The 26,669-nt window shown below is 31.5% G+C and overlaps 1 protein-coding gene across 1 annotated transcript; it reads left to right on the top strand.

The window, feature by feature from the left end:
• The first annotated feature begins 2,985 nt into the window (after window positions 1–2,985).
• On the top strand, window positions 2,986–9,140 carry LOC124933063 (glutamate--tRNA ligase, cytoplasmic-like). The gene is made up of 6 exons (XM_047473789.1): window positions 2,986–3,207; window positions 3,517–3,613; window positions 3,707–3,860; window positions 5,336–6,420; window positions 7,633–8,100; window positions 8,811–9,140. The coding sequence occupies exons 1-6, from the start codon at window positions 3,065–3,067 to the stop codon at window positions 9,030–9,032; spliced, it is 2,169 nt and encodes a 722-aa protein (XP_047329745.1). The 5' UTR covers window positions 2,986–3,064; the 3' UTR covers window positions 9,033–9,140.
• The last annotated feature ends 17,529 nt before the right edge of the window (window positions 9,141–26,669 follow it).

Here is a 26,669-nt window from a genome sequence, read left to right as displayed (position 1 = left end):
GGTTTGTTTTTTAATTGGCCATTAATTTAGGGCATCTTACTATAGAATGTTTAAAAATAGTGCATTTCACGCATCTGTACGGTCGCCATTCGTAGTGTATGCCCATCTTGGTAGCATTGCCCTATCGATCCACTATGTAATTACATCTGGAAGAATGTTCCTGGGTTGAACTTCAACGCTCATCCTAGCGTATGTGAGATTTTCGCTTTTCTTAATGATTTTGTCCATGTATAGCGAGTTTTTTAGAAGGCTCGAGAAATGGATTAAGGCTTCAACGTTGTACATGTAGGGAAGGATATTTCGTAGCTTGAACCAAATTTGCACTAGTTGTTTTGGAATATTGTCTAACTCGTACCCTCCTTCTATTTTTTAGCTTCATGCATTCTTTCCCCACGTGCATATATTCCGACTCCAGAATTTTCTCAAGATTGACCTCTTGATTGAATTTCAAGACATACATATCGTGACTGTTAGAAGTGACCTTCATTAGACCTGCTTTTCCCCATCGCTTCATGAGTTCTTTCTTGGTGGTTTCGAAATTGACATGTTTTTTACCGATATAGTTACCCACTATCACATGTTCCCATAATTTAACGTATTTTCTTCCACGTCAGATGGTAGCTTGAACTCAAAAGGATTTTTCAGGTTTTCGACCTTTACTTTGAACGCACCTAAGAAATCTGTCCATTTTTTGGAATTTTGTTTTCACTTTCCTTTGCTATGTTTTGACCCTACTTTGTCTCTGGATTCTTCTTTCAGACTTGATCAGCCTGCCAATTTGGGTTTTTTTTGAGAGTATAAACCTTTGTCTTGGTACATTATGTCAACCCTTTCATTATGTTGACCGACCAACTAACAATAACGTCATACTTCTCTTTCTTTAGTAGGTTTCAATCTTGGAGGTAGTGTAGGTTTAACTGAACATTGTTTTGCTGAGCCCTTTCTATGTTAAGAATCATTTACCCATTCTTAGATTGCATCAACATCCTTGTAATCTGATTTTTTAGCCCTTTGTTTTATTATGATTTCCTTCTTTCCCCTGTGACTTACCCGTTTTCTCGGATTGATTCTAATTCCCAAATTAATTAACTAAAAATTTATTTGAAAAAGTTTGTTTATTTGGACAATTAGTATATATTTCATTTTTGATCTTATCTCCGTTGATATTCATCTTAACAAAATTATCGAAGCCTATAGTGGAAGAAGTCATACCTAGAGTTTTTCCAAAGCTGACATGGTTTCTCTTGCTCACGTATTTAGGGGTGTCATTATTTCATTCTTTAGCCGGTGTGTCTTTGTTTTTATGAGTGGTAATGGGTGTGTGCCCCACTTTCCTTCATGTTGGTTATCTGCATCCTAGACTTTTTTGAGTGAGTGGAGAAGGAATTCGATACCTTAATTGTTTGAGAGAATTGACCAGGCTTGAGCCAACACTTGACAAAGAAGAGAGATTCCCTACTATAGAAGCCTTCATATTTCCTGATGTTGATTCGAAGTGGCAAAACAAGACGAATTCCTAATTAGCAAAGCAACATACAAGAATACAAGAAATCAGTATATGTAATATTCTGCCGACGATTCCGATTGTGCTATATCGACCATGCCGCTCGTGTTCGACGAACGATGTTTATTGTTTTTCTATTGATGCCGTTGAATTTCTGATTTGTTATTACTGTTGCGTAAAAGGATATGCACGTTTTGGAGAAGAATTTCAAGAATCTGTCACCAGAAAATTTTGCCGGAAAATTCTCGCCAGAAATCTCCAAAACTTTTTTCTCTCTTCAATTACGATGTACTATAAATGGCATCGTTTTTAATGGGGGCAAGGGAGGAATATCCTCCCGACCACCGCCACCAAACAATTGAAACATTGAGTTCGATTTAAGGATTTCACGAGTGTTGGTTATTCCATTGTTCTGAAACTGTTCCAGTCATCAACCCAATTTTTGGGTGAACTTCGGTTTGGTTCAACCACTAGTTGGACCGAAATTTTAAGTTTTAGATTTTAGATCTCATTGTCAGGAGGAATACACCATTTTTTCGCTTCGTCTTCTCACTAATCTAATCATTTCAAATGGCATCATCTCAAGTTGAAATAGCCTTTTTCATTCATCCCTTTCGGTTGTGTCCTGAGAAGAGACCGAAGTCATAGAGGCCTAGATCGATTCAACAATCTTAATATTAACACCACTACTCGTGTACGACTAAAGATTTCTCATCTCCTAATAATAGTCACAAAATCCCGCGAGGAGAGGGTAAGTTCTCCCTTTCATTCATAGAGGTTCACTGAAATCCCTAACCATGGCGACATATTTCCCCTAATTAAGAAATGGAAGTATTTGTCAGGTGAGCATCATAATGGAGAAGACACATCGCCTCATGTCGTCAAAATCTCTTGACATTGAACGGTTTGACACGCCGTCGACAACGCCGACCGCGACTAATTTTGTTGTTGGAAAAAGTAAAAGGATCATCAGAGTCGTCGAGGTTATACGAAAATTGAAAACCAATAGCGATGATAGTGGATTAGATCATTGTCGTCTTCAAATATCAGTATATTTGAGCCGAGGTCGCCAAATAGATTAGAAGAAGAAATAGATATAATAGATTCTTGATCTCCGATCCGAGAATAGTCTTTTGTAATGGTTTGAAAGATAACCGTATTAAAGTTACAAATCCGGACCACCACGTATTTTAAAACTATGGGTTATTATATTTGATTAATTTAATAGATTTTTGTTTGATTTTTGGGTTTGTTAGTCTTATATTCTAAAAAATACCATTTATTATTTTATTTGAAATATGCAGAGTTATTTATTTATATTTTATCTTTCTGTTTGTGAAGAAAAAAATGGATTAAAATGCTAAATTCTTTTTGATATTTTTGTTTCTAAAAAAATAAAATAATCTTCCAATAAATTATTGCCAAACAAGCCGCCCTAAGTGTTGAAAGCCCTCATCGTAATTGTCACGCGATCTCTCAAATGGAACGACTGTGCTAATAAGCTGTATCAACTCTTACAACCCTATTCTGAGATAGACCTTTGAAGCTGCTTGCTTGGAAATGGGGGTCGAGATTAAGCTATCATTCCCAGCCGATAGCCCGCCGCTATCAGTCATCGCTGCTGCGAAGATTGCCGGAGTTCATTTATCCGAGGATCCAACTCTTTCCTCTGGCTCTCCTCCCACGTTTCTCTTTCATAACGGGTGAGAATCAACAAACTCCCATCCGTCCTTTAACCTCTTCAATTGATGTCAATTTATATGTCTTTGCTTACCCGTGTTACAGATCTTCTTTATTCGAATTGCGTTTTAGATTCTCATGTTGATGTTAAGCTAGTTCATTTCCATAAATTCTCATACATTTTAGTTGATTAAGCTTCCTCATTTTGTTTGTGATAAAGAAAATACTATCCATTATATCTTTAGTTTTTGAAATTTAGAATCGAGATTGTAGTTGAAACACTGCGATTTGTAAGTTTTATTGATACTTTCTTATTACTAAATCTTGTGCAGTCAAACATTGCGTGGTATCAATGTGCTTCTTCGTTATGTGGGTCGAGCAGCTAGCATTCCCAGTTTCTATAACCGGGACACATGTGAATCGAGCCAGGTTAGTCTTCTTACTCATTGATGTCAAAGAATTTGTGGTTATTCCAAGGAACAATATTGATGTGTTCTTTGTTATGTTACTTCTTTGTCCTAGATTGATGAATGGCTTGATTATGCCCCAATTCTAGCATCAGGGTCCGGATTTGAAGCAGCATGTAGTCACATAGATGACTACTTGTTGAAGCGTACCTTCATTGTGGGGCATAGTTTATCAATTGCAGATATAGCCATTTGGGCTGGTCTTGCAGGTAATCTCATCTGGACATTTTACAACTGGTGCTAGTTCTCTATGTTTGTAGTCTTTTTGTTAATTTATTTTTTAACATTTAAAACTTGTCTTTAATATAGATTTATGATGATCATAAAATCTCAATTACATGTACACTCATAAGTGAAATGATAACCTAGGAAACTCACCCAAAAGAGAGGATGTAAGGTGAAGAGAAGGAAAAAATTGAAAAGCCCTCTCTCCATTGAATTGCAAGATTTCAAACTTTTTCTTTAAAATAAAAAAAATTATTTCGTTTTAAATTCTATTTCTGTTTTTCTGAATAAAAAAAACTTTTTCTCATGAGAAAGAAATCAAAAGACGTGTGTTCTAGATTCACTAGATGGCCATGAGCAAATTCCATATGAAGGGGTATCTATCTACCCCTCCATTTATTCATTTATTCTTTATCATCTTTTTTTTTTCTCTGTTTCCATTCTTTGATGTACATAACATTTGGTTTTACTTTCCTTTTTAATGAAATGAACTTTTAAAAAAAAGAAGAAGATCAAAAGACGCAATCACAATCCCAAACATGCCTCTTAGGATCTTACACTGCTTTCGTGGATGTTTAGTTGGGTTTGATAACACAGATTATCACTTGGGTTAAACTATTAAGAGCTTATCTAATTTAAGTTCATTTGATAACACGTTATTTGTTTTTTGTTAAAGAGGTCAACTTTTTATAAATAGAAAGATATAACGGCAGGAGCCTTCAACATTATAAACTGAAAAGAGAAGACAAAAAAGAAAGTAGAAGTCCATTTGATAATACAATCTAGCTTAATTTGACCATCTAAAATTCACAAAAATCCGAAAGCAGTAAAAGACCGTCTGGAAGACCATACATCCCCTAATGGGTCAATGAAATTACTACACTACTGCGGGGGCCATGACTATGGGGTGTCATTCTAGTTCTTCTTTAATTCCCAAAAACAATTACTACACTACTTAATACTAAAGAACTGAAAAAAAAAGAATGAAGCATTTTTTCTTTATGTGGCACTCAATTTCTTTAAACGTTGCCTCCATCTATATATGTGAAGTTGCATATAGTCATACTTGGGGATTCATGTCACCTTATCGAAATATGTGAATTGTTTAATCAAGCCAACACAAACTTGAGAAATGTCATTGAACATTTTTTTGTAATAAAGGTATATTACTTAATCAATGTACAAGAGTTCAGCAATCCTTATAATTTTCTTTAGACATTAGTTTTAAATCTTTATCAAATCAACTTAGGTATGAAATACTTAAAATTCAGATATTTTCGTTTGAATTCATAATTTCAACGCTAAACTTCAGTATTCAACCTTCTAACACTTAATTTTTAGTTTGATCATTGTTGCTTGATTAAGATTGACTTTGTTTATGAAATACTAATATCAAATTTATAGCATGTAATCCCTTGAACTCCATCATAATTAATGTCAATTTCGTTTTTTTTTGCAGGAACTGGGCCGAGATGGGAAAGTCTTAGGAAGTCAAAAAAGTTTCAAAATCTTGTTAGATTGTTCAACTCATTATATACAGAACATGATGCCATCTTGAATGAAGTCACGTCAGTTTATGTTGCTAAGAAAGGCGCAGGAAAGGCTATAGTGAAAGGAAAGGATCTACAGCAGTCGAACGTTGACACACGAAATAGTCGGCCTACATTCGAAGTGGATCTACCTGGAGCTGAAATGGGAAAAGTTTGTTTGCGTTTTGCACCTGAACCTAGCGGTTACCTTCACATTGGTCATGCAAAAGCGGCATTATTAAACCAGTATTTTGCTCAAAGGTATCAAGGGCAAGTGATTATACGGTTTGATGATACAAACCCAGCTAAAGAAAGCAATGAATTTGTCGAGAATCTTCTTATAGACATAGAAACCTTGGGAATCAAGTATGAAACTGTCACGTACACATCTGATTACTTCCCACAGTTAATGGAATTGGCTGAAAAGATGATTAAAGTAGGTAAAGCTTATGTTGATGATACCCCACGTGAACAAATGCAAAAAGAAAGAATGGATGGTATTGAGTCAAAATGCAGGAATCATACTCCTGAAGAAAATCTGAGGTTGTGGAAAGAAATGATTGCTGGATCCGAAAGGGGTTTGCAATGTTGTGTTCGTGGGAAATTGGATATGCAAGATCCAAACAAGTCACTAAGGGATCCGGTTTATTATCGATGCAATCCAATTCCACATCATCGAATTGGATCGAAATACAAGATATATCCTACTTATGATTTTGCATGTCCATTTGTGGATTCTTTAGAAGGAATAACTCATGCATTAAGATCTAGTGAGTACCACGACCGAAATGCTCAGTATTATCGAATTCAAGAGGATATGGGAGTTCGGAAGGTTCAGATTTATGAGTTTAGCCGGCTAAATATGGTGTATACACTCCTTAGTAAGCGTAAACTCTTGTGGTTTGTCCAGAATGGGAAGGTTGATGGATGGGACGATCCACGCTTCCCAACTGTTCAAGGAATTGTGCGTAGAGGGTTGAAGATCGAGGCATTGATTCAATTCATTCTTGAACAAGTAAGAAGCTTACACTTTAATATGCTGCAAGATTATTTTCATCATCTTTTTGAACTATTGATTACTCTTATGATTATTGCTTGCATATTTCCTTTTTCAATTTTTTTCAAGAATTTGTTCCCCCTAAGTTGAAGTTTCAACTAATTTTGGAGAAACTTACATTTAAGCCGGGAACAAACACACCTTGTTTAGAAGATTTGTGGATCAACATAGGGTGGTTTTGGCATATCTCACTTTATTTTAGTCCAGACGTGGTCTAAAAATGAGACAAGTCTAACAAAAGTCTATGCCGGGTGTCAAATTGGGCTTGGTGGGCTAAAAAGAAATCCAATTTAAGATAACTGCAAACTATCCAAGACATGTTTGATGTAGTTTTTCTTTATATACTTTATATATTATCTGATTGTTTGGAAAATAAAACCTTGTTTGAAGAAAAAGTGGATTATATGGGGTCATTTGACTTAAATTACTAAAGTATTATTTGTATTTAATATTTAAAATGTTATAAAAATAATGCAATGCTAATTTGGTATTTTGGTCAATGATTTGATTGAAGATGGAATAATAGGTAAATCCAAATAACCTTTCATCAAACAAGGCCTAAATTTTCAGGCAAAGGGAACTGTTAGATAATCTAGGAAGGTTACCCGATTTCCACCACAACCACACCTTTATGTATCTGATTTTGTTTCTAAATAATTATTGGTAGTTTTTGAGTGAGTCTCAAATACAAACTAATTTCAATATATAAAGTGACTTAGAAACTTGAACTAGGTTATTTGAATAACCAAGTGGCTATCTAACCTTTTTGGATGTAGGTTATTTCGGTAAAAAAACATTATGGGATATATGTAATATGATATATCTCTCTATATATATTTTAAATGGAGTATATTTTGTTTGATAATTTGAATGATAGGATGGATGAGCACATTGTTGATTAGGTTATTTGGATTTAATCTCCAATAACCAACATCAATCAAGGTCTTATAATTTTTGCTAATCCTTTTGCAAATTCTTGTTTATGATGCAGTGAACTTTTTATTTAAAATGATCATGAAAGTGATCCTAATCCGTACACTTTATCAACTACTATTTTTCTTTCTAATTAATTTTTAAGTAAGGCTCGGACCCTGAACCTCTGTCGACATTCTATTGAGCTAGACTACTCTAGCAAGAATCTTTCTAATTAATTTTTGTTTCATTTTACAGGGTGCATCAAAGAATCTGAATCTCATGGAATGGGATAAACTCTGGACAATCAATAAGAAGATATTCGATCCCATTTGTGCACGACACACTGCCGTAATCGATGAACGACGTGTGTTTCTGACGCTATCTGACGGACCCAAGAAACCATTTGTCAGAATCACTCCAAGGCATAAAAAGTACGAAGGTGCAGGCAAGAAGGCTACGACTTACACCAGCAGAATATGGCTCGATTATGCTGACGCAGAATCCATTTCAGTCAATGAAGAAGTCACTCTAATGGATTGGGGGAATGCAATTGTGAAGGAAATAAAAAAGGACGAGAATGGAAACATAACTGAATTGTTCGGTTGTTTGAATCTAGAAGGTTCCGTCAAGACAACAAAATTGAAGCTCACGTGGCTTCCTGAAATAGATGAGCTCGTCAATATATCCTTGATGGAATTCGACTATTTAATTACCAAAAAGAAGGTATATTTTGTTGAAAATAATATCGGTGTCTTAACCTAACAAACTCAGGTCTCAAGCTCGATAAGAACACGTTGATTAAGTCAAGTGGCCATGGAGGTGGGATGTTGTGCTAGATAGCCTCGTTCAGGGAATAAACTCTGGTTTATTTTCCATTTTGAAACCAGGGTTTATTTCTTCGAGGAAGCTAACCAACCCTTCACAATCATGACTCGCCACTTCAATCAAGGCGTTCTTAGTGGGAATTGAATTTGAGAATTCGATCATTTAGGCAAAACATTTTACACATCAGATATCTTTGGTGGGTTTGGTCGAAAAATAAATAAAATATTAAAATGGTATTTTGGTAAATTTGTTTGCTTACATGCCGTTTCAAGTTCAATTCTCATTAAAAACACATTGATTTAAATGGGAGACTATGACAACGGATTTTTGTGCTAACTTTCTCGAAAGAATAAACTATGGTCGAAAAAATATATAATCCAAAACCAAGGTTTATTCCTGAGTAAGGTAGCATAATTCTTCACAACTATGACTCTTCCATGTCAATTAGAGCTTCTTAGTAGGAACCGAACTTCAAACATTTGGTTTTTAAGACACTTCTACTTGAGCTACCGGGTGGCTTTGGTTTGTAGGTTTGGTCAAAAATTATAAATAAAATAGTTCAGAGTATTTTGGTAAATTTGTAAGGCCTTAGAATCGTTTGTTTGCAGTTGGAAGAAGGGGAGGATTTTGTTGACGTGTTGAACCTGTGTACGAAGAAGGAGACTGCAGCGATTGGGGATTCAAATATGCGAAACTTGAAACGAGGAGAGGTATTGCAGTTGGAGAGGAAAGGCTATTTCAGGTGTGATGTTCCATTTGTCCGTCAGTCGAAGCCCATTGTTTTGTTTGCGATTCCAGATGGTAGGCAACAAACTGTTCTAAAGCAGTAAATTTCATTTTGTTTTGAAGATTTTGACTGAGTTTTTCTTATCGCTGGAAAATTAATGTCCTTATGGGAGATTTACATGAATTTGTTTAATTTATTTTCTCTTGCACAATGCTGTGTTAGATTCTGATATAGGGGAGTTACAAAATTCGATATTATATTGGGTATAGTTGGAAATACTAGGGGATTGAGCTGAATTTAGGCGAGAAAACATCAAGTTTACATTCAATTTTTTTTTTTTAGAAACTTTTTGTTTTCTAAATATTTTACCCATATGCTATGTAGCATGGATATTCCAAAAAAAATTTCGGAGTATCGAATACGGATACGATACGGTAAAACGGGTATCGGATACGGCAAAAGAAGTGTCGTTGACTTTTTATGGAGTTGACCAATCCGATACGGTTTGGATACGGTTTAGATACGTTTTGGGTAATTTTTAAAAAGAAATGTTTAAAACAAAACTAACTCTAACATTTCTTCCTATTGACTTAAACAAAATAAATTTAAGATTTACATCAAGTTATTAACTAACTATTAATATTTTTTAATTTTTTTAATTATTATTTTATATATATTTTTAATAATTTTTAATAATATGCGTGTCCTAAATGTAACGTATCATATATTTTCAAAATTTGTCGTATCGCCGTATCCGTATCGTATTTGATACGATATTATATTTTCAAAATTTGTCGTATCGCCGTATCCGTATTGTATTTGATACGATATTATATTTTCAAAATTTGTCGTATCGCCGTATCCGTATTGTATTTGATACGATACTCGTATTCGTATCTGTGCAACATAGTGTTTTAAAGGAGATAGTACTCCATAGCATAAATAAATTATTTTAATACCTTCTTCATTTGAATTGAACAAAGTGTCTTGACAAATTTGTTTTATAAGTAAAACCAAATTCGATATTTCCAATGTTTGTTTGTTACCTTTGGAAAAGGAAACATGTTCATAAATATTTTTTCATGTTGTTTTTTCCTACTTTCAAAAGTTAACATACCATTCTTAGTTCTTTAGGGCACTGTAAATCTTATAAATTTGATTTTTTTTCTTAACTCGATTGTTGGCGTCATTCGATCTCACAATAAAAGCCCTAAAACTATTCTTGATAATTTACATATTATCATCATGCCTTCGAGAAAAAAAATATAATTAATCTAGGTTTGATTTAGTCCTCTCCTTTGGGAAAAATAAAGGACAAAACTTGTGGTGAAGGTGAACAACCACACAACAAACTTATCATAGGACAATGATTCCTATTGCCTAGGTTTCTAAGACAATTAATCTCATAATTTTTTAATGATATACACTTGCAATAAAATATACATATGAGTTTACTTAGAAACAGGTCTTTATATATATATATCATCTCAAATACATCATAGTATTTAAGATAATTATTTGATCTATTTTATTTTATTCACTTTTTAAAAATACTTAGACATTTTTATATTGTAAACAAACAATCAATAAATAAAGTGAGTATGAATTTTGAGGAGAAAACATTCAAAATTTTTTAAATTAAAGTATTCATTTAAATATAAATTTAGATAATATATTGTTATTTATTTTGATGCATATTTAAAATGTTATTTTTTTTTTATAAAAAATGATTTTAATTTAATTCAATTAAAGGTTAAAATTAAGTAATAAATAATACAAAATGAAAACAAATAATTGATAATCTAGATGAAAAACTTTATAAATAAATTAAAAAAATAAAATTCTCAATAAAAAAGATCAAAGAATAAGAGGGTTCTCTAAAGATGAACCTATTTTATTTTTTAAACGACAAGTGTAACGAAGTAATGAAATAGTATCGAAATAATCTTTATACCAAATATTTTGACAAACAGTTAAATTATCTTTAGCTAAGACTTAATAAACAACACTGAAAGTCTTATCTAGGACCGAAATATTAAAAAACTCATACAAATCATAAAATTTGTAATAGGGTCTCTAAGAAAAAAATCAGTTCCAATAACTCTTAACTAAAAATATGAAAATAATTTCAATTTTAATAATTTCGTCTCCTTAATTGTCAAGAAAATGACGAACATATACTCAAATAATTATCAACAAAATAAGAAGGTATGAGTAATAAAAAAAAATTCACCAATATCGAAAAATATACGACTAAACATTTCCTATTAGAATAAAACACGATACAATTCAAATCTGAGAGATAAAATAATATATAAGTTATCTTTCTATACTAAAAGAGTTACCAAAAGTTAAAAAAATGATATTAAATTTAAGAAATGATAAAGAGTAACATATTAGGTATTAAAAACCCAAATTCTAAGTATTTTGAAATATGTGCATATATAATATGAATTTTCAAAAACCCTCCACTCCACATATTTGTATATATATATATATAGTCGACTCTACCGCCCTTTTATTGCAAAATCCACAATAGAGAGATCAACATAAGAAGACATGTCAAAGAAGGTAAGATCTCATTTTTTCATATATATATATATATATAAATATATATAATCAATAATTTAGAGGCTATATCTTAATTAATCAATATAATAGATAAGTAATAAGTTCATGGGTTATCTGAAATTTTTCTTTATATAAATTTCTGCAAGAAAATTGAACTGAAAGTATGCTTCGGCGACAAGAAATCCAACGTCCTGAAGACAGCCGCCGGAGTTGCCGGTGTTGTGGAAGTGAAAATAGATGGTGATAAGTTAATAGTGATTGGAGAAGTCGATCCAGCAAAATTAACTGCAGAGATAAAGAAGATCGGAACAGAAGCATGCTACGGTTTCGTAAAACGTAAAGAGTTATCAGTTGAGATTATGTGCGTCGAAAAAGTGGAAAAGAAGGAAGAATCGAAATGTTGTTGCGATTGCAAGAAGAAATGTTGTGACGATGAAAAATGCGATTGCAAGAAGAAATGTTGCGAAGAAAAATGCAAGAAATGTTTTTCTTCGTGCTGTGAGAAGGTTTGTTGCAAGAAGTTGATTGTTTGCCCTAAGACTTGTTATGATCCTTGTATTAATCCTTGTAATTATAGAAGTTATTATCAGTCTTCTCCAATGGTATGCTATGATCCTTGTTATGATAATTATGGAGGTTCTGATTGTTCAATTATGTAGAAGACTTTGATTTGGTTTGATGTGATTTCTCCCTTTGTATTTTGTACTTTTGATTGTTTATAGTTATATATGAATGTGTGGGATATGTTGTGATATACTCTTATTTTTATGTTGGTTGAGGTTTCATCCATGTTCCTAATAGTTGTGGGTTAAATTGAAATAATTTCTACATTATTGGTTGTTTTAGGTTCAACCTAGATTGTTTTATGGAATATGGATTGATTTTGAATTGTGTAAAATAAACAACTAGTGTGTTCTTACTAATATAGTATTTTTAACTTTTTAATTAAGTTAATTAGGTTTTAAAAAAAGTAAGCAATTTTCTTTCTTAGTTTTTTTTAACTATTCATAAATATGACAAGTTTTTTTAATAGGACTAGTGATAAGAGAGGGAATTTGAGGGAGAGAATGAGAGAGAATGATTTGGCATCACTTTTGGAAAAAAGGAAAAGTGGGAGGAAAGAGAGAGAGAAAAATTATTTGATTTTTTCAACCAATCATATTGCACCACGCCATTCTCTCACCCAAATTCTCTCCCAATCATTTCTCTAATTTAAATTATACATGTGTCTAAATGACAGGTACAAAAAGTTATTTTTTTCGATTTTTTTTCATAAATAAATTAATACTAAATCTATCTCTAAATTTTCTCAAATCCTTATTCGATTACATTTTCTTATTAACTCAAATCACTTTCGAAAAATTAGAACGTGTAGATTTCGAAAACTACGCAATATAAAAAAAATACAGTCAAAACGTTTGTAAATATCATTTTATTTACAAACATGACAAATTAATTAACCAAATGAAAATAATGCATTAGAATAAAAAAATGAACACTTTATCTATTTGATAAAGTGTTTATGGCTAATATTGTTATAGATCTAACATACCATTCAAAGTTCAAACTCTATTTGATGAAAAAAAAAAAAATATTGAGCCATTTCTTTTATAAAATAATTGTCACGTGAATATGGATGTCAATGGGGGCGGATAAATGCGAGAAATGCGTTTAGTCGTTTACCATACCACCTTCGGTTCGGTTTTAGGATATCCCACATCACCGTACCATATTCTTTTACAAAAAATTAATCAAATTATATAACCAAAATTTTAATATTATATATATTATAATATATGAAAAATTATATTATTATAAATAAATAAACTTAAAACTCTTATCAAATATGAAAAATAAATAAATTTATTGGTGATATTATTTAAATAATTATGTTTATAAATTTTCGAGGTAGAATTGGGGTGAGATCAGTCGGAGAATACAAATATCATTCCCACCCCATTTCCGGTTACCTACCTGTCAAACTATTGGAAAAAAACCGCCGTTAACGATAAAAACCGCAGGAAAAATTATAATTGTCATTCCTAAAAAAAATACTATGTGCGGATATAAATAGACTATATCTAAATAAAAAAAAACGAAAACATAAAGTTTTTTCAAATTAGGCCTACTACTTTTTACGTAATTTTTTTAGTGTGAGCCCGAGAACCTCAACTAATTTCTAAAAATAATTAACATATCACCATCATTATTTATCACATATTCGAGATACAAACAGTAAAATAATAAGCCCTTTATTTCAAGGTTCTTAGCATCATCAGAATGGACATGACATGATCTCTCATAAAGTTTGTGTGAAAATTGATCCACTAATTTTCAGAGATGAATTTAAACAGATACAGATAAGATATGGTTGAAGAATTAAATGAAATAATATATATTAAGTTTTGAAAGAGGAGTGGTATGATTTCATTGGTAACACATGAAGTGAATGTTGGAAGTATACTTAGCATTGTCATGAATTTTGTCACAGACTGAACAAAGAAGAATGTTTAAGAGTGAAAAGTTGAAAAATTGAACTCCTTTCTCACTAGTCAAGCATAAGGAGTAGGTCAAATGGTGAAAAATAATTTGGTTGAAGAATTGCTCAAAGGAATCAATTTACACTTTGGTGGGAAATTCATGATAGACTTATGACTAGAGATCAACTGCAAGAATCTTCAAGATTGAGGATATCATCCTATGTACACTTTGTTAAAGAGAAAAAAAAAAACAATTTGATCACCTCTTTTCAAGATTGAAAATCAATGATGTGTTTAGTTTTGTTTAAAATGTCTCATTTTGATCAATTTGTTCTTGTATGTGTAAAAAACGGATTATGTTTTTACTTTATTTGAAAAAGATGTGTAAAGTCACTTGAATTATTTTATTTTAATAAAATGGTTCTTCATTTTCCAAAAGAAAAATACTCAAAGGAGCTTGTTTCATCTGATTTTTTTTTTTTTTTAGGAATTTTTTTCCTTATGATAAAAAATAAGTTATTTGGATTTTAATTAGTTTAATTATTAAAATATCTTTTTTAATTAAAAATTAAAATTTAATAAAAATAAAGTAAAATTATTTTAGTTAATAAAATGAATAATTTGATAGTTTGAATGATATTTTAATACGATAAAGAAAAAAAAAGAATAAAATCTAAAAAAACATATAAAAACTCAAATCAAACTAGCTCAAAAGGGATTTACCTAATTTAATGCTAGTATTAATAATAATGATCTTCAGGAAGATCTGCCTAACACAAAAGCAAGAGGGATAAAAATATTGAAGATACAAAGGGTTTCAAACAAAATAAAATAAAATAATTGCTAATAAAAGTTTCAAATTAACCATTTTAAAACAAAGTATTAATCACTTACTATGACTGAGTACACTTTCACAAAACTAATAAAGTTGGTTCATCTAATACAACCAAAAAAATTGAATGAGAGTGACCCATATTAATTTTTTTTTTTCCACTTGTAAAATAACTAATTAAACTTGGCAAAAGTTGATGAAGGCTCAAGCAAGCTTGTGTAGTCATTTCTTTGTTCACCTAAACTAATCACTCAAATACTAAAAGAAACTCAAATTCAGATTCAAACATGCATAAAGATGAGATAAAAAAAAGAGTTAACACAAACACAAAAAAATAATTGACAATTTATCTTTCAAATCAAATAAAAAACTAAAGTTCTTTTCAATATTCATTATCTTTCTACCACTAAATTTACAGTCAAATAAGAATTTGATATGAAATTGTATTTAGACAAGACACATATTATAAGTGTATGACACAGACTATATATAATGGTTGTTGTATTAGTTGATACTCAAATTACTTCTTAGACACATATCCCCATGTGTTTTAATATTAGTTGAACATTGATTATAATTCAGGATTATTGTGACAAAATAATATGAAAGACTTATTATTTAACTATCCGAGTTAAGATTATTAAAATTGCATAAAACAATATAAGACAAAACATTTTAATAATAAAAAATTTATATATTTTATACACTTAAAATTACAAACCATAGATATATCTTCTATAAGCTTTATTTAGTTACAACTCTCAACTATAGATTTGTGACTCAGGTTATTTTTAAAATTTTACAAAGTTTAGAATAAGTTAACTAGTCTAATTTAGATAAATTATTAAACTAAATAAATTTTTACGACTTTAATTTAAGAGTAAAATTTTACAATTTACGAATTTATAAATAATATTAAATTTACGATTTTTACAGAATAAAGGTTTATATTTATAGATTAAAAAATAGTTATTATTTTTTCAATTAATGAAATAATGTAACTAATTCTTTGTAAATATAATTTTTTTAAGTTTTTTTTTTTTTTTTAAATAGTCTGAATGTAAAAACTCGAACTCATAACCCTAAGAAAATGAGTTAACACCTAAGTTATAAGTTATGACTTTATTCTATAATGTTATTTATTTATTATTATTTACTAATTAAATATATTTTTCAAAATAATACACCTAAGTTACGAGACTTCATTCTATAATGTTATTTATTTATTATTATATTTAATTATATATATTTTTCAAAATAATAGAGATATGAAATACTTAATTATATATTATTAATAAAAATTTTATACACTAAATTTTACAATTTTAAATAAATTTTCGATTTTACGAGTTAACAACCCACGACGATTTAAAATAAATTTTCAGTTTTTACTGTCTTGTTCGTGATATAGACAAAAAAAAAAACACATTATTTATATAATAAATTTACTAAAAAGTAACAACTTCTTGATGAATTGTAGAATCTCTTGAACATCTCAAAATATTTGATGGTAACAATTATTTTGGGTTCCTTAGAAGAAGCTATATTTTTCTTTTCATTCTTTAAATGAATTATGAAGTCGAGTAAGAATTTTTATATATGAGAAAAAGATGTAGAAGATTGTGATAAAACACATGTTTATGTAAGAAAAAAATTGGATATATATATATAATGCTTAATTATTTCAAAGTGTCGGATTGTCGGGTCGAAAGTTGTGGCTAATTTGGATATATATGTGAGAGTAAATGGATATTTGAGTCGGATTATGGGTTTACCCGCCCATAAACTTAAAACGGTTAAAAATAAAATAAAAAATGTTATATGTATGTTTTGAACTTAACAAAATAAGTATAACTCTTTAACCAACTATGCTAATAAGAGTTTATATTTTTAATTCAACACCGAATTTGATGAACGCAAAATATTTTAACAATATATAAATAAATATATATATATATATTGATGCTTAATTTTAAATTGTTCGGATTGCCGGGTTGACCCACCCATAAACTTAAAACGGTTAAAAATAAATTAAAATGTTATAGGTATGTTTTGAACTTGCAACCTAAGAAAATAAGTACAACCCTTTAACCAAATAGGCTAGTAAGAATTTATATTTTAAATTCAACACCAAATTTTTTAAACGCATGACATTTTAACAATATAAGTTCAACTTTTAAACTAACTAACCTATATATATTATATAATGATGCTTAATTTCAAAGTGTTCGGATTGCCATAATGATGCTTAATTTCAAAGTGTCCAGATTGTCAGGTCGAGAGTTGTGGTTAATTTATATATATATTAGAGTAAATGGATATTTGGGTCGGTTTATGGGTTCACCCGCCCATAAGCTCCTAATGTTCGATATTTTAGGATCTTTGGTTGTAAGTGTTACATTCATAATAATGGCAAGAATTATTTAACCGCTTTTGATGCCAAATCCGATATTGGTATTATGTTAAGATATTCTTCAGTCAGTAAAGCCTATAGAGTGTTTAATAACCGAACTCTAACTATTGAAGAATCATACCATGTTGTGTTTGAGTCTGTCGAAAATAACTCCACTATATCCAATTATTTGTCTAAAAGAATGTAGAATATTACTCTCCAATCTGATAGCAAAAATGAAGTCCAGGTTATCCGAAACATTGCGTCTGACTGGACGACTAAGAATGTTGAAGCTCAACAAGACCAGACTGTATCTCAGTAGGTGGCTGAAAGTCTGGATAATGCTCAGACAACCGGTCGGTCAGATCCTGATCAAATAACAGGTCGGTCAGATCCCTCATAGCCAACAGGTTAGTCAAAAAATGTTTTGGGACCAAACTTTAAATGGAACAAAAATCATGCTTTTGAGCTCACAATAGGTAACCCCTCTACGCCTCTTAGGACTAGACATCATATTTTAGATGAGTATGTGAACTCTACTTTCATTTCTCAGATTGAGCCTAAGAAGGTTAACGAAGCATTGCTTGATCCATACTAGATCCTTGCAATACAAGAGGAGCTAAACCAGTTCGAAAGAAACAAAGTATGTCATTTGGTTTCAAGACCAACTAATCAATTTGTCATTGGAACCAGATGGGTCTTTCGCAACAAACTTAATGAAGATGGTTTGGTTACGAGGAACAAGGATAGATTAGTGGCCCAAGGCTACAGACATGAAAAAGGCGTTGACTTCGAGGAGTCTTTCGCTCCTTTCGCCAGACTTGAGGCCATTCAAATTTTTCTGGTATTTGCTATTTTTAAAACTTCATGGTTTTTCAAATGGACATTAAGAGTGCCTTTTTTAACGGAATAATTAATGAGGAAGTCTACGTTGAGCAGCCTCCCGGTTTTAAAAATGCCACCTTGTTGAACCATGTTTTTAGATTAGATAAAGTCTTGTATGGTCTTAAGCAGGCTCCTAGAGCCTGGTATGATACACTTACCAAATTCTTATTTGATTATGACTTCACCATATGTTTTGTTGATAAAATATTGTTTAAATTTGTCAAAGATTCTCATATTTTACTTGTTCAAATATATGTTGATGATATTATTTTTGAGTCAACTAACCCCAAGTTATGCGAGAAATTCTCTAAGATGATGACATATAAATTCGAGATGAGCATGATGTGGGGGCTAAGTTTCTTCTTAGGCCTTCAAGTTTGTCAACTTGAAGGAAGCACATTCATCAACTAAGCGAAATATACAAATGAGATGTTGAAGAAGTTCGACATGGAGAGTTTCTTTTCTGCCTCAACACCGATGAGCTCATCGATCAAGCTTGATAAAAATGAAGATGGTCAAAGCGTTGATATCACTGCCTATTGTGAGATCATCGGATCCCTACTCTATCTAACCGCAAGCAGACCGAATATTCTGTTTTCAGTTGGAGTTTGCGGAAGATTTTAGGCTAACCCTAAACAATCTCATTATGTAGCTGCTAAAAGAATCTTGAAATATTCTTACTTCTACAACTATGAGATCTAAGCGTCTATTAGATGCATGGGTCTATTAGACGTAAGCGTCTAATCACGTGTCTTATAGACGTCATACGTCTATTAGACGTCGACGTCTAATTACGCATGAACAACACGTATTAGACGTGTATTTGGTTAGACGTAAGCATCCAATTGCTCTTGTCTTAAAAACGTCTAACCGCGCAGATTATTAACCAAGACACATAGACTTAGATGCATAGAGTGTAAGTAAAAATACGTCTAAGTACATGCTTTTTCTCTTAGACAATCTCGTCTAATAGATCGATTAAAGCATTTTGTTTGCGTGTATCTTTATTTTCATAATAAATTTTCCCTTTCATTTTGTGCATGTACAAAATGAATAAAAAAATGTTTTGAGGTCCTTAAGACTCCACATGTCGTCATGAAGAGAAGAGAGATGAACATGAACTCTCTTCTTCCACACAATATAGTTTTCTCTTAAGAATGTGGGGATTGTGGTTGCACTGACATCTTTGGTTATGGTCGACATTCTTAGTGAAAACTTGAGAATAGAAACTGGGCTCTGATACCAATTGATAGGATCGGTGGCACCAATAGAGACAGGGGTCTGGCTATTGATGACAACTTCGTACAAAAATGGTTTGATAGAAATCCTGTTAGGGATTTAAATCACTTTCTATTCTTCACAAACCCTTGCAAACTTTTGGACGATTCAAGTGCGGAACGTTTGCTCAGGTTTGAAGCTAAGAACCAAAGAAGGAGAAGATGACAGAATGTAAATGACACAAAGAGTTGTTTATGGATGTTCGGAGCAAAACTCTCCTACGTCACCCCTTCTTCCAACCACCGGAAGGATTCACTATACTTTTCTTATAATCAAATACAGTTGCACGGCTAGCTCACTATTGAACAGAACATACTCTATTCAACTTATAATATATTGAAAATATCACTCAGCTAGGCAATACTTTGATTATATCTCTCTCTTGATGTACACACAATAAAGTAAGAAAGCAATTCGTTCGTTCGTGTATTAGCTTGTATGTTCGCGTGTGTGTCCAACACTTCTTCCGTTGTCCTTGAGGATCTTTAAATAGAAAGCAGGTACAAACGGTCGAATCTTCTATAATGACACGTGGCGAATACCCATTGGAGACCCTCCATAGTACACAGGTACAACAGACTCTTAGCACCATGATCGTGGTCGTACTAATCTGGTAGTGCGTCGAATATTCTTTTAGGATTTTCCTGCAAGAAACAAGTAGTGGGAAGAATATTTGCTTACGTGGCATTAGTTCATTGGTTGCAACTAGCTATCGTACTGATTTGCACGGAATAATGGAGCAGGAGTAGCATACAACTAGTTGATCATGGGTAGACGGATGCTAGCTTCAAGCAACTGCAGAAGCGTGGTATTAGACGTTTTTCAATTAGACTGACAAGTCTAATGAAGTTAGACGCCCCTATCTAATAGTATGATCCATTAGACCACCAGTTCTAATGGAATTAGACGACACGTCTAATTACGGTTCCCTTCATACTAATCTGAAGGAGTTAAACTGCACGTCTAACTCTCATCTGTTAGACGACACGTCTAACTACGTTTCCCTTCAGACTAATCTGAAGGAGTTAGACTGCACGTTTAACTCTCATCCGTTAGACGGCACGTCTAACCACGTTTCCCTTCAAACTAATCTAAAGGAGTTAGACTACACGTCTAACTCTCATCTGTTAGACGACACGTCTAACTACGTTTCTCTTAAGACTAATCTGAAGGAGTTAGACTACACGTCTAACTCTCATCTGTTAGACTGTACGTCTAACTCTCATCTGTTAGACTACACGTCTAACTCTCATCTATTAGACTACACGTCTAACTACGTATCTGTTAGACTGCACGTCTAACTACGTATCTGTTAGACTGCACGTCTAACTACGTATCTGTTAGACTACACGTCTAACTACGTATCTGTTAGACTACACGTCTAACTACGTATCTGTTAGACTGCACGTCTAACTACGTATCTGTTAGACTGCACGTCTAACTACATATTTGTTAGACTGCACGTCTAACTACGTATCTGTTAGACTGCAGGTCTAACTATGTATCTGTTAGACTACACGTCTAACTACGTATCTGTTAGACTGCACGTTTAATTAAATACGTCTAATAACCAATAAGTCTAATGAAGCTCATTCAGAGTTAGTCTAATTTAACATGTTTTAATGCACCTGCATAAAGACAATTAGACGGCTTAGATTTCTTCTTTGAGTTTTATACACACTCATCATCAAAATTCCATTAGTCAGAATACTTTGACCCTTAGTTAAAATAATTTGACCCAACATATTATGATAGTCTATCCCCGACAGAAGTGAACATACAAAAATAATCATATGATGTCCCCGATTATGAGTCATTATTGTGATTTATCACCAGCATTCATTGTCGTCCAGATTTTATCCTTCTACCTCACTATAGGTTAAGGCACAAATTTTTATGATCAAACCTCAAACTCACGTTTTCCAAAACTAAGTTTGTTTTACTCAAACTCGGTTCGAGAGTGGCATTCTATAAGCATGAAAGTTTGACTTACCTAATTTTCAAGATAATATTATTATTTTTAATAATATTAAAATAATATTTTGAATTTTTATATTCAAAATAACCTAAAGAAGGAATGAAAATCTAATTAAAGTTTAATTATTGTAGTAATTAAACCCTAACTAGGAAAATTGTTCAAAAATTCTAAAAATAATTTGAGGATAAAATATTGTATTTATTTTACCCAAATTAGACCAAAGAAGAGATTAAAAATATTTAATTGTGATTTAATCAAGAGTTATGTTTAATTTATGACTTAAACCAATTAAATAAAATACCCAACATTCCCAAAAATACCCAAAAAAATAAAATATGAACATAATATTTATTGTGTTTATAGAAATATTTTTTTATGGAATTTTTGGTTAATAAATGAGTAAAAAGGGATTAAAAATCGATTTTTAATAATCTTTTAATAAAATAAAATCGGATGATCCTATGAAGCAGAAATTATTTTTAATCTTTGCAGCAGGATTCTAGGTCATCAGATCAATCTGGATCTTCATCCAACGCTCAAAAATGCGCCACATAGATGACTGAAGCCAAGCTCGCGCACGTTTGACACACCGGATCAAATAACATGATGGACTAACCCCGTTAGTCAAGATCGTTGACCGTGGACGGAACGCAAACGATGTCAGTCGAAACGACGTTGTTTCGGTCTTCTTCTTCACTAGGATCGTGGCCCTCACTAGAAATGTGACCACGTTAGTGCGTTTCTTCCAGAAGTTATAGCTTCCTCTACATGCGTCCTTATCCCTTCAAATTTCTGTCATGTCTTCGCCCTATTCCCTCCATCAATAGCCTTATAGGTAGGAGGGACACCTCGCCCTAGAAGTAGGCTGTCATGACTAAGGATAAGATTAAGGATAAACTCATCGGAATTCAAATTTGACTTGAATTGGGCTTCTTCAACTGACCTTTCTCGACTATAAATACTCCATATGCTTTGTAAAGCAAATCATCAAATAAACACCAATAAATCACCACTTGAATCAAATCATTGAAGATTCCGATGAACTATTTTTTTAAACCTGCTCCGACGATCCAAGCCACAATCCAGACCTTGGGATAGCTTCCAACATATCCCAGGTGTGTTCTCCAGCTGTTGATATTCTTCCATATCATTTGTATCATGATTTGTTGTTAAAAAATTTGAATTTTTTCAAATTTTCTTGTTTGATTGGGTTTGATCTGTTTTTATCTTGATTATATGATTTCTTTATTTAGAATCACTATATATATCATGTATGAACTTTCTATTGAAAGGAATCACATTAAATCATTTTAAATCAAAATTTTCATAAATTTGAATTTAAAAACTGAATTTTTTAAAATCTTATGTTCTTGAGTTTAATCCGATTTTTTTGATTCGGTTAGTTGATATACATGTTCGTTAACATGTTAGAAGGATTTTCAAGCAACTGTAACAACGATTTGATCATGTTTGATCAAACTGAACTTTTCAAAAATTATACTTAAAAATGGATTTTTAAATATTTCGTGTTCTTAGTTTAAATCTGAATATTTTTGATCCAATTAGTTGTTATACATGTTTGTTAATGTATTAGGATGTATCCCAAGCATGAAGCAACTATTTCATTATTTTGATCATGTTTGATCAAATTGTGTTTTTGATTTTTTTTGGATTTTGATTCAATCTTCAAAAATTATTTTAATGTTAAAATGATGATCTTGTTTTGGTTGAGTTCAACTATATTCATCATTTCAAAGTTAATGGAACAAAAATTAGACATTTAAATGGTCTAATTTGAAAAATCCCAAAATTTGACCTTAAAATGGTGTTTTGAAATTGATCTTTATAAAGATCTTAAAATCGTGGTTTATGTTAAGATTTTTGTTCTTCATGATCATATGAACTAATTGTAGCTTACAGATCATGAATCCATGATTTGAATAAAAAGTTATGGACTTTTGAAATTTTAACCAAAATAAGAACACCTCTGTCCTATTCTTTAGCAGTGACCGAGAAAACTTAGCCTCCGACCAGGAACAGTGTTCTTGAGGAAGGACCGAGCCCCACGACCGATGGTTTAATCTAGGACCGAGAAACCCGACCGAGTTTCTCAACTTATAACTGAGTCATCCCCTTAGCGTAAGATCGATTTTTCGAACATATGACAAAGGAACCCGACAAAGTTTTTTAGCTTTGAAACGAGCCCTGTGACCGATGTTTTTGACCTAGGGTCGATGTTTATGACCTAGGACCGATGTTTCTAACCCTAGGACTGAGCCCTCTCTTAGCCTAGGACCGGTAAACCTAACCCTAACCCTAGATCTAGGACCGATGACTAGGATAGACGAACTTAACCCAGGACCGAGCCTCCCAGGTCTAAGAGCGAGCAGTCTGAGTCCTTCGGTCCCTTGACATATGTGCCCGAGCCCTAGTCTAGACCACCCCGGTCTTGATCGAGCCTAGATCGGCTAAACCGGACTCAGACCCTAGGACTCAGATCATAAGGCCTATTTGGTTTCACTTTTCAAAACCCAAAATTATTTTTGTAATTTTGGAACCTAAATTCATTTTCAAATAATCCCGAAAGGTCAGAAAATGATATTTTAATATTTTTGGGATACTTTATAAACCAATGTTTTTGTCTAAGGTTCTGTTTGGAATTAATTTTTAAATTCTAACACTTATTCTAACATTTTTCAGGGTTTTTATTCATATATATCAACGAAATCGTAGGTACACTCTTCTAAATAATTTTGTACAATTATTTATGCAAACTAAGTTTATCCTTATTTAGAACCCTCATATTACTAATTAAAGAAAATGTTATTAAGAAAGTTTTAATAGCCAGGGTATTTTTAAAAATAAAAAGATGACATCATTTTACGGGTGCAGAGGATATAGCACGAAAGCCCCTTCCCGAGCGTAACCGAAACACAACCCCCTCCCCCTCCCTTTTAAGAAATTATAGTATAAATACATTTATACACGTATCATTTTATTGATTTTCATAAAATCACTTGGAGACTCTAATTTTTAAATAATTAATTTTTTAAATTAGTTATGTTTAATTAATTTAAACCAGGTTCTGGTTAAATTGTTATTTAGCCTTAGATTATTAAAATTTGAAAAATAATTAATTATTTTTACATAATTAATGTCTATCGCACCAGGTATTATCAAAATCTTTTAAAACTAAATGTTTCATTTTAAAAGATGTTTGACACGCAAACTAAGGTGGAAACACATCGAATCTCGAGCCACCCCACGACATGTTCCCCCGTATTGCCATGCGTCAACGGCACGTGCTAAGCTACGGACCAAGGGGAGACGATTCTCGGGGGTTACATATAGGAATTGAGGGAATAGGGGCCATTAATAATGGAATATTAATTTAAATTAGAGAGGTTGGTGGTGTGAATTTAAGGATGGAAAAATGGTGGTTCGAACGCCATAAAGAATCTTTGAATGATAGGATGCGATGGAATATGTGAATTCGAATGGAGGGATTGGAGGTTAGATTGTCGTTAATAATGAGAATCCGATTTAGAGGGAATTAGGGAATGGTGTGAATTTGAGGATGAAAGAATGGTATTTCGAACGTCGTTAATAATGAAATTCTTGAAGGATATGAATTGAAGGAATGGTGGCCATTAATAATGGAATGTGAATTTCAATTAGAGGGATTTTCAGGGATTGGTGATGCGAATTTAAGGATAAAAAAATGATGGTTTGAATGCCTTAATAGAATATTTGAAGGATAAGATATGATGAAATATGTGAATTCGATTTAGATGAGATGGATTGAGAAAATGTGATGCGGATTTGGGATTAAAGAATGGTGGTTCGAATGCGATAAATAATGAAAAATCCTTAAAGGATAAATAAGATATGATAAAATATGTGAATTCGAATTGAAGTATTGGTGGTTCGAATGTCGTTAATAATAAGATTCTGAATTAGAAGGATTAAGGGAATGGTGGTGTGAATTCGAGGATGAAAGAATGGTGGTTCGAACGCTGTGAATAGTGAAATCCTTGAAGGAATTGTGACCATTAATAATGGAATGTGAATTTCAATTAGAGGGATTGAGGGATTGGTGGTACGAATTTGAGGATGAAAAATAGATGTTCGAACGCCGTAATAGAATTTTTAAATGATAAGATATAATGGAATATGTGAATTCAAATTTGTTGAGATGAATTGATAAAATGTGGTGCGAATTTGAGGATGAATAAATGGTGGTTCGAGTGCTGTTAATAATGAAAAAATCTTAAAGGATAGATAAGATATAATAAAATATGTGAATTTGAATTTTGAAGGATTGGTCGTTCGTTCGAATGACGTTAATAATGGAAATCCTTAAAGGATAAAACATATGAGGTAAAATAAAATTTTTCTTAAATTTTAAATAAATTTTATAATACTTTAATATGTCATTTTATGCATATTTTACTTAATGTGTATAATAATTTAAAAAATTAATTAAAATATTTGACGAGAAATGATAAACACATCTAAAATATACCAATTTTAAATTTTGACATTCTTAACTTGTCAACCAGAACGGTATGGTATAAGTTAAATGTGACTATTTTTTAATGTCCATTTAGTTGGGAGAAGATATGATATACCACAGTATGAACCCTCTTATGTATTACCAAGCAAAAAAATTTACCTTAAAATACAAGAGCCAGTTATAATGTGGTAAACTAGATTCCCTTTCCCATTTAACTATATTTATTTTGTCTTTTATTTTGTTATTATTTTTGTGTATTAATTTTAAATTATTAATTAAAATATTATAAATTCATTCAAAATAGAATAAAATATTTTTTTATGTATTATAATTATTCAATTATGTGTTTAATTTTTTTCATTATCATTTTTTTTTATCATATATAATATTTTTACTTTAATTGAATATTTATCAAATATTTTTCTAAACATGTATAATATAAATTGATACATAATCTATTTGATTAATTTTTCCACGCAAGTAGTTTATCCTAGTTAAATATAAAATTATTTATTTAAAATAAATTTTTATTTTTATTATATAATATAAATATTTTATTTATAATAACACACAATATAAACCAATAATAAGAATTAAATTTTAATTTTATTAGCATATTTAAAGTTTATTTATAATTTATACATATTAATATAAAATTTTGTTTTTATGAAATTATTTTTATAATATTTTAAATAAATATACTATAATATATAAATATTTAGAAATTTTATTATAAATTATGTATCAAAATTTGTAAAATTAAAGTTTAGGGTGAGAAACTTGAAAATCTGATAGTTTAAGTTAGGGA

Source organism: Impatiens glandulifera, chromosome 3 (genome assembly GCF_907164915.1).
Source record: "Impatiens glandulifera chromosome 3, dImpGla2.1, whole genome shotgun sequence".
NCBI classification, from domain to species: Eukaryota; Viridiplantae; Streptophyta; class Magnoliopsida; order Ericales; family Balsaminaceae; genus Impatiens; species Impatiens glandulifera.
The sequence above is the reverse complement of the archived record's forward strand: the minus strand, read 5'-3'. Positions and strand labels throughout refer to the sequence as shown.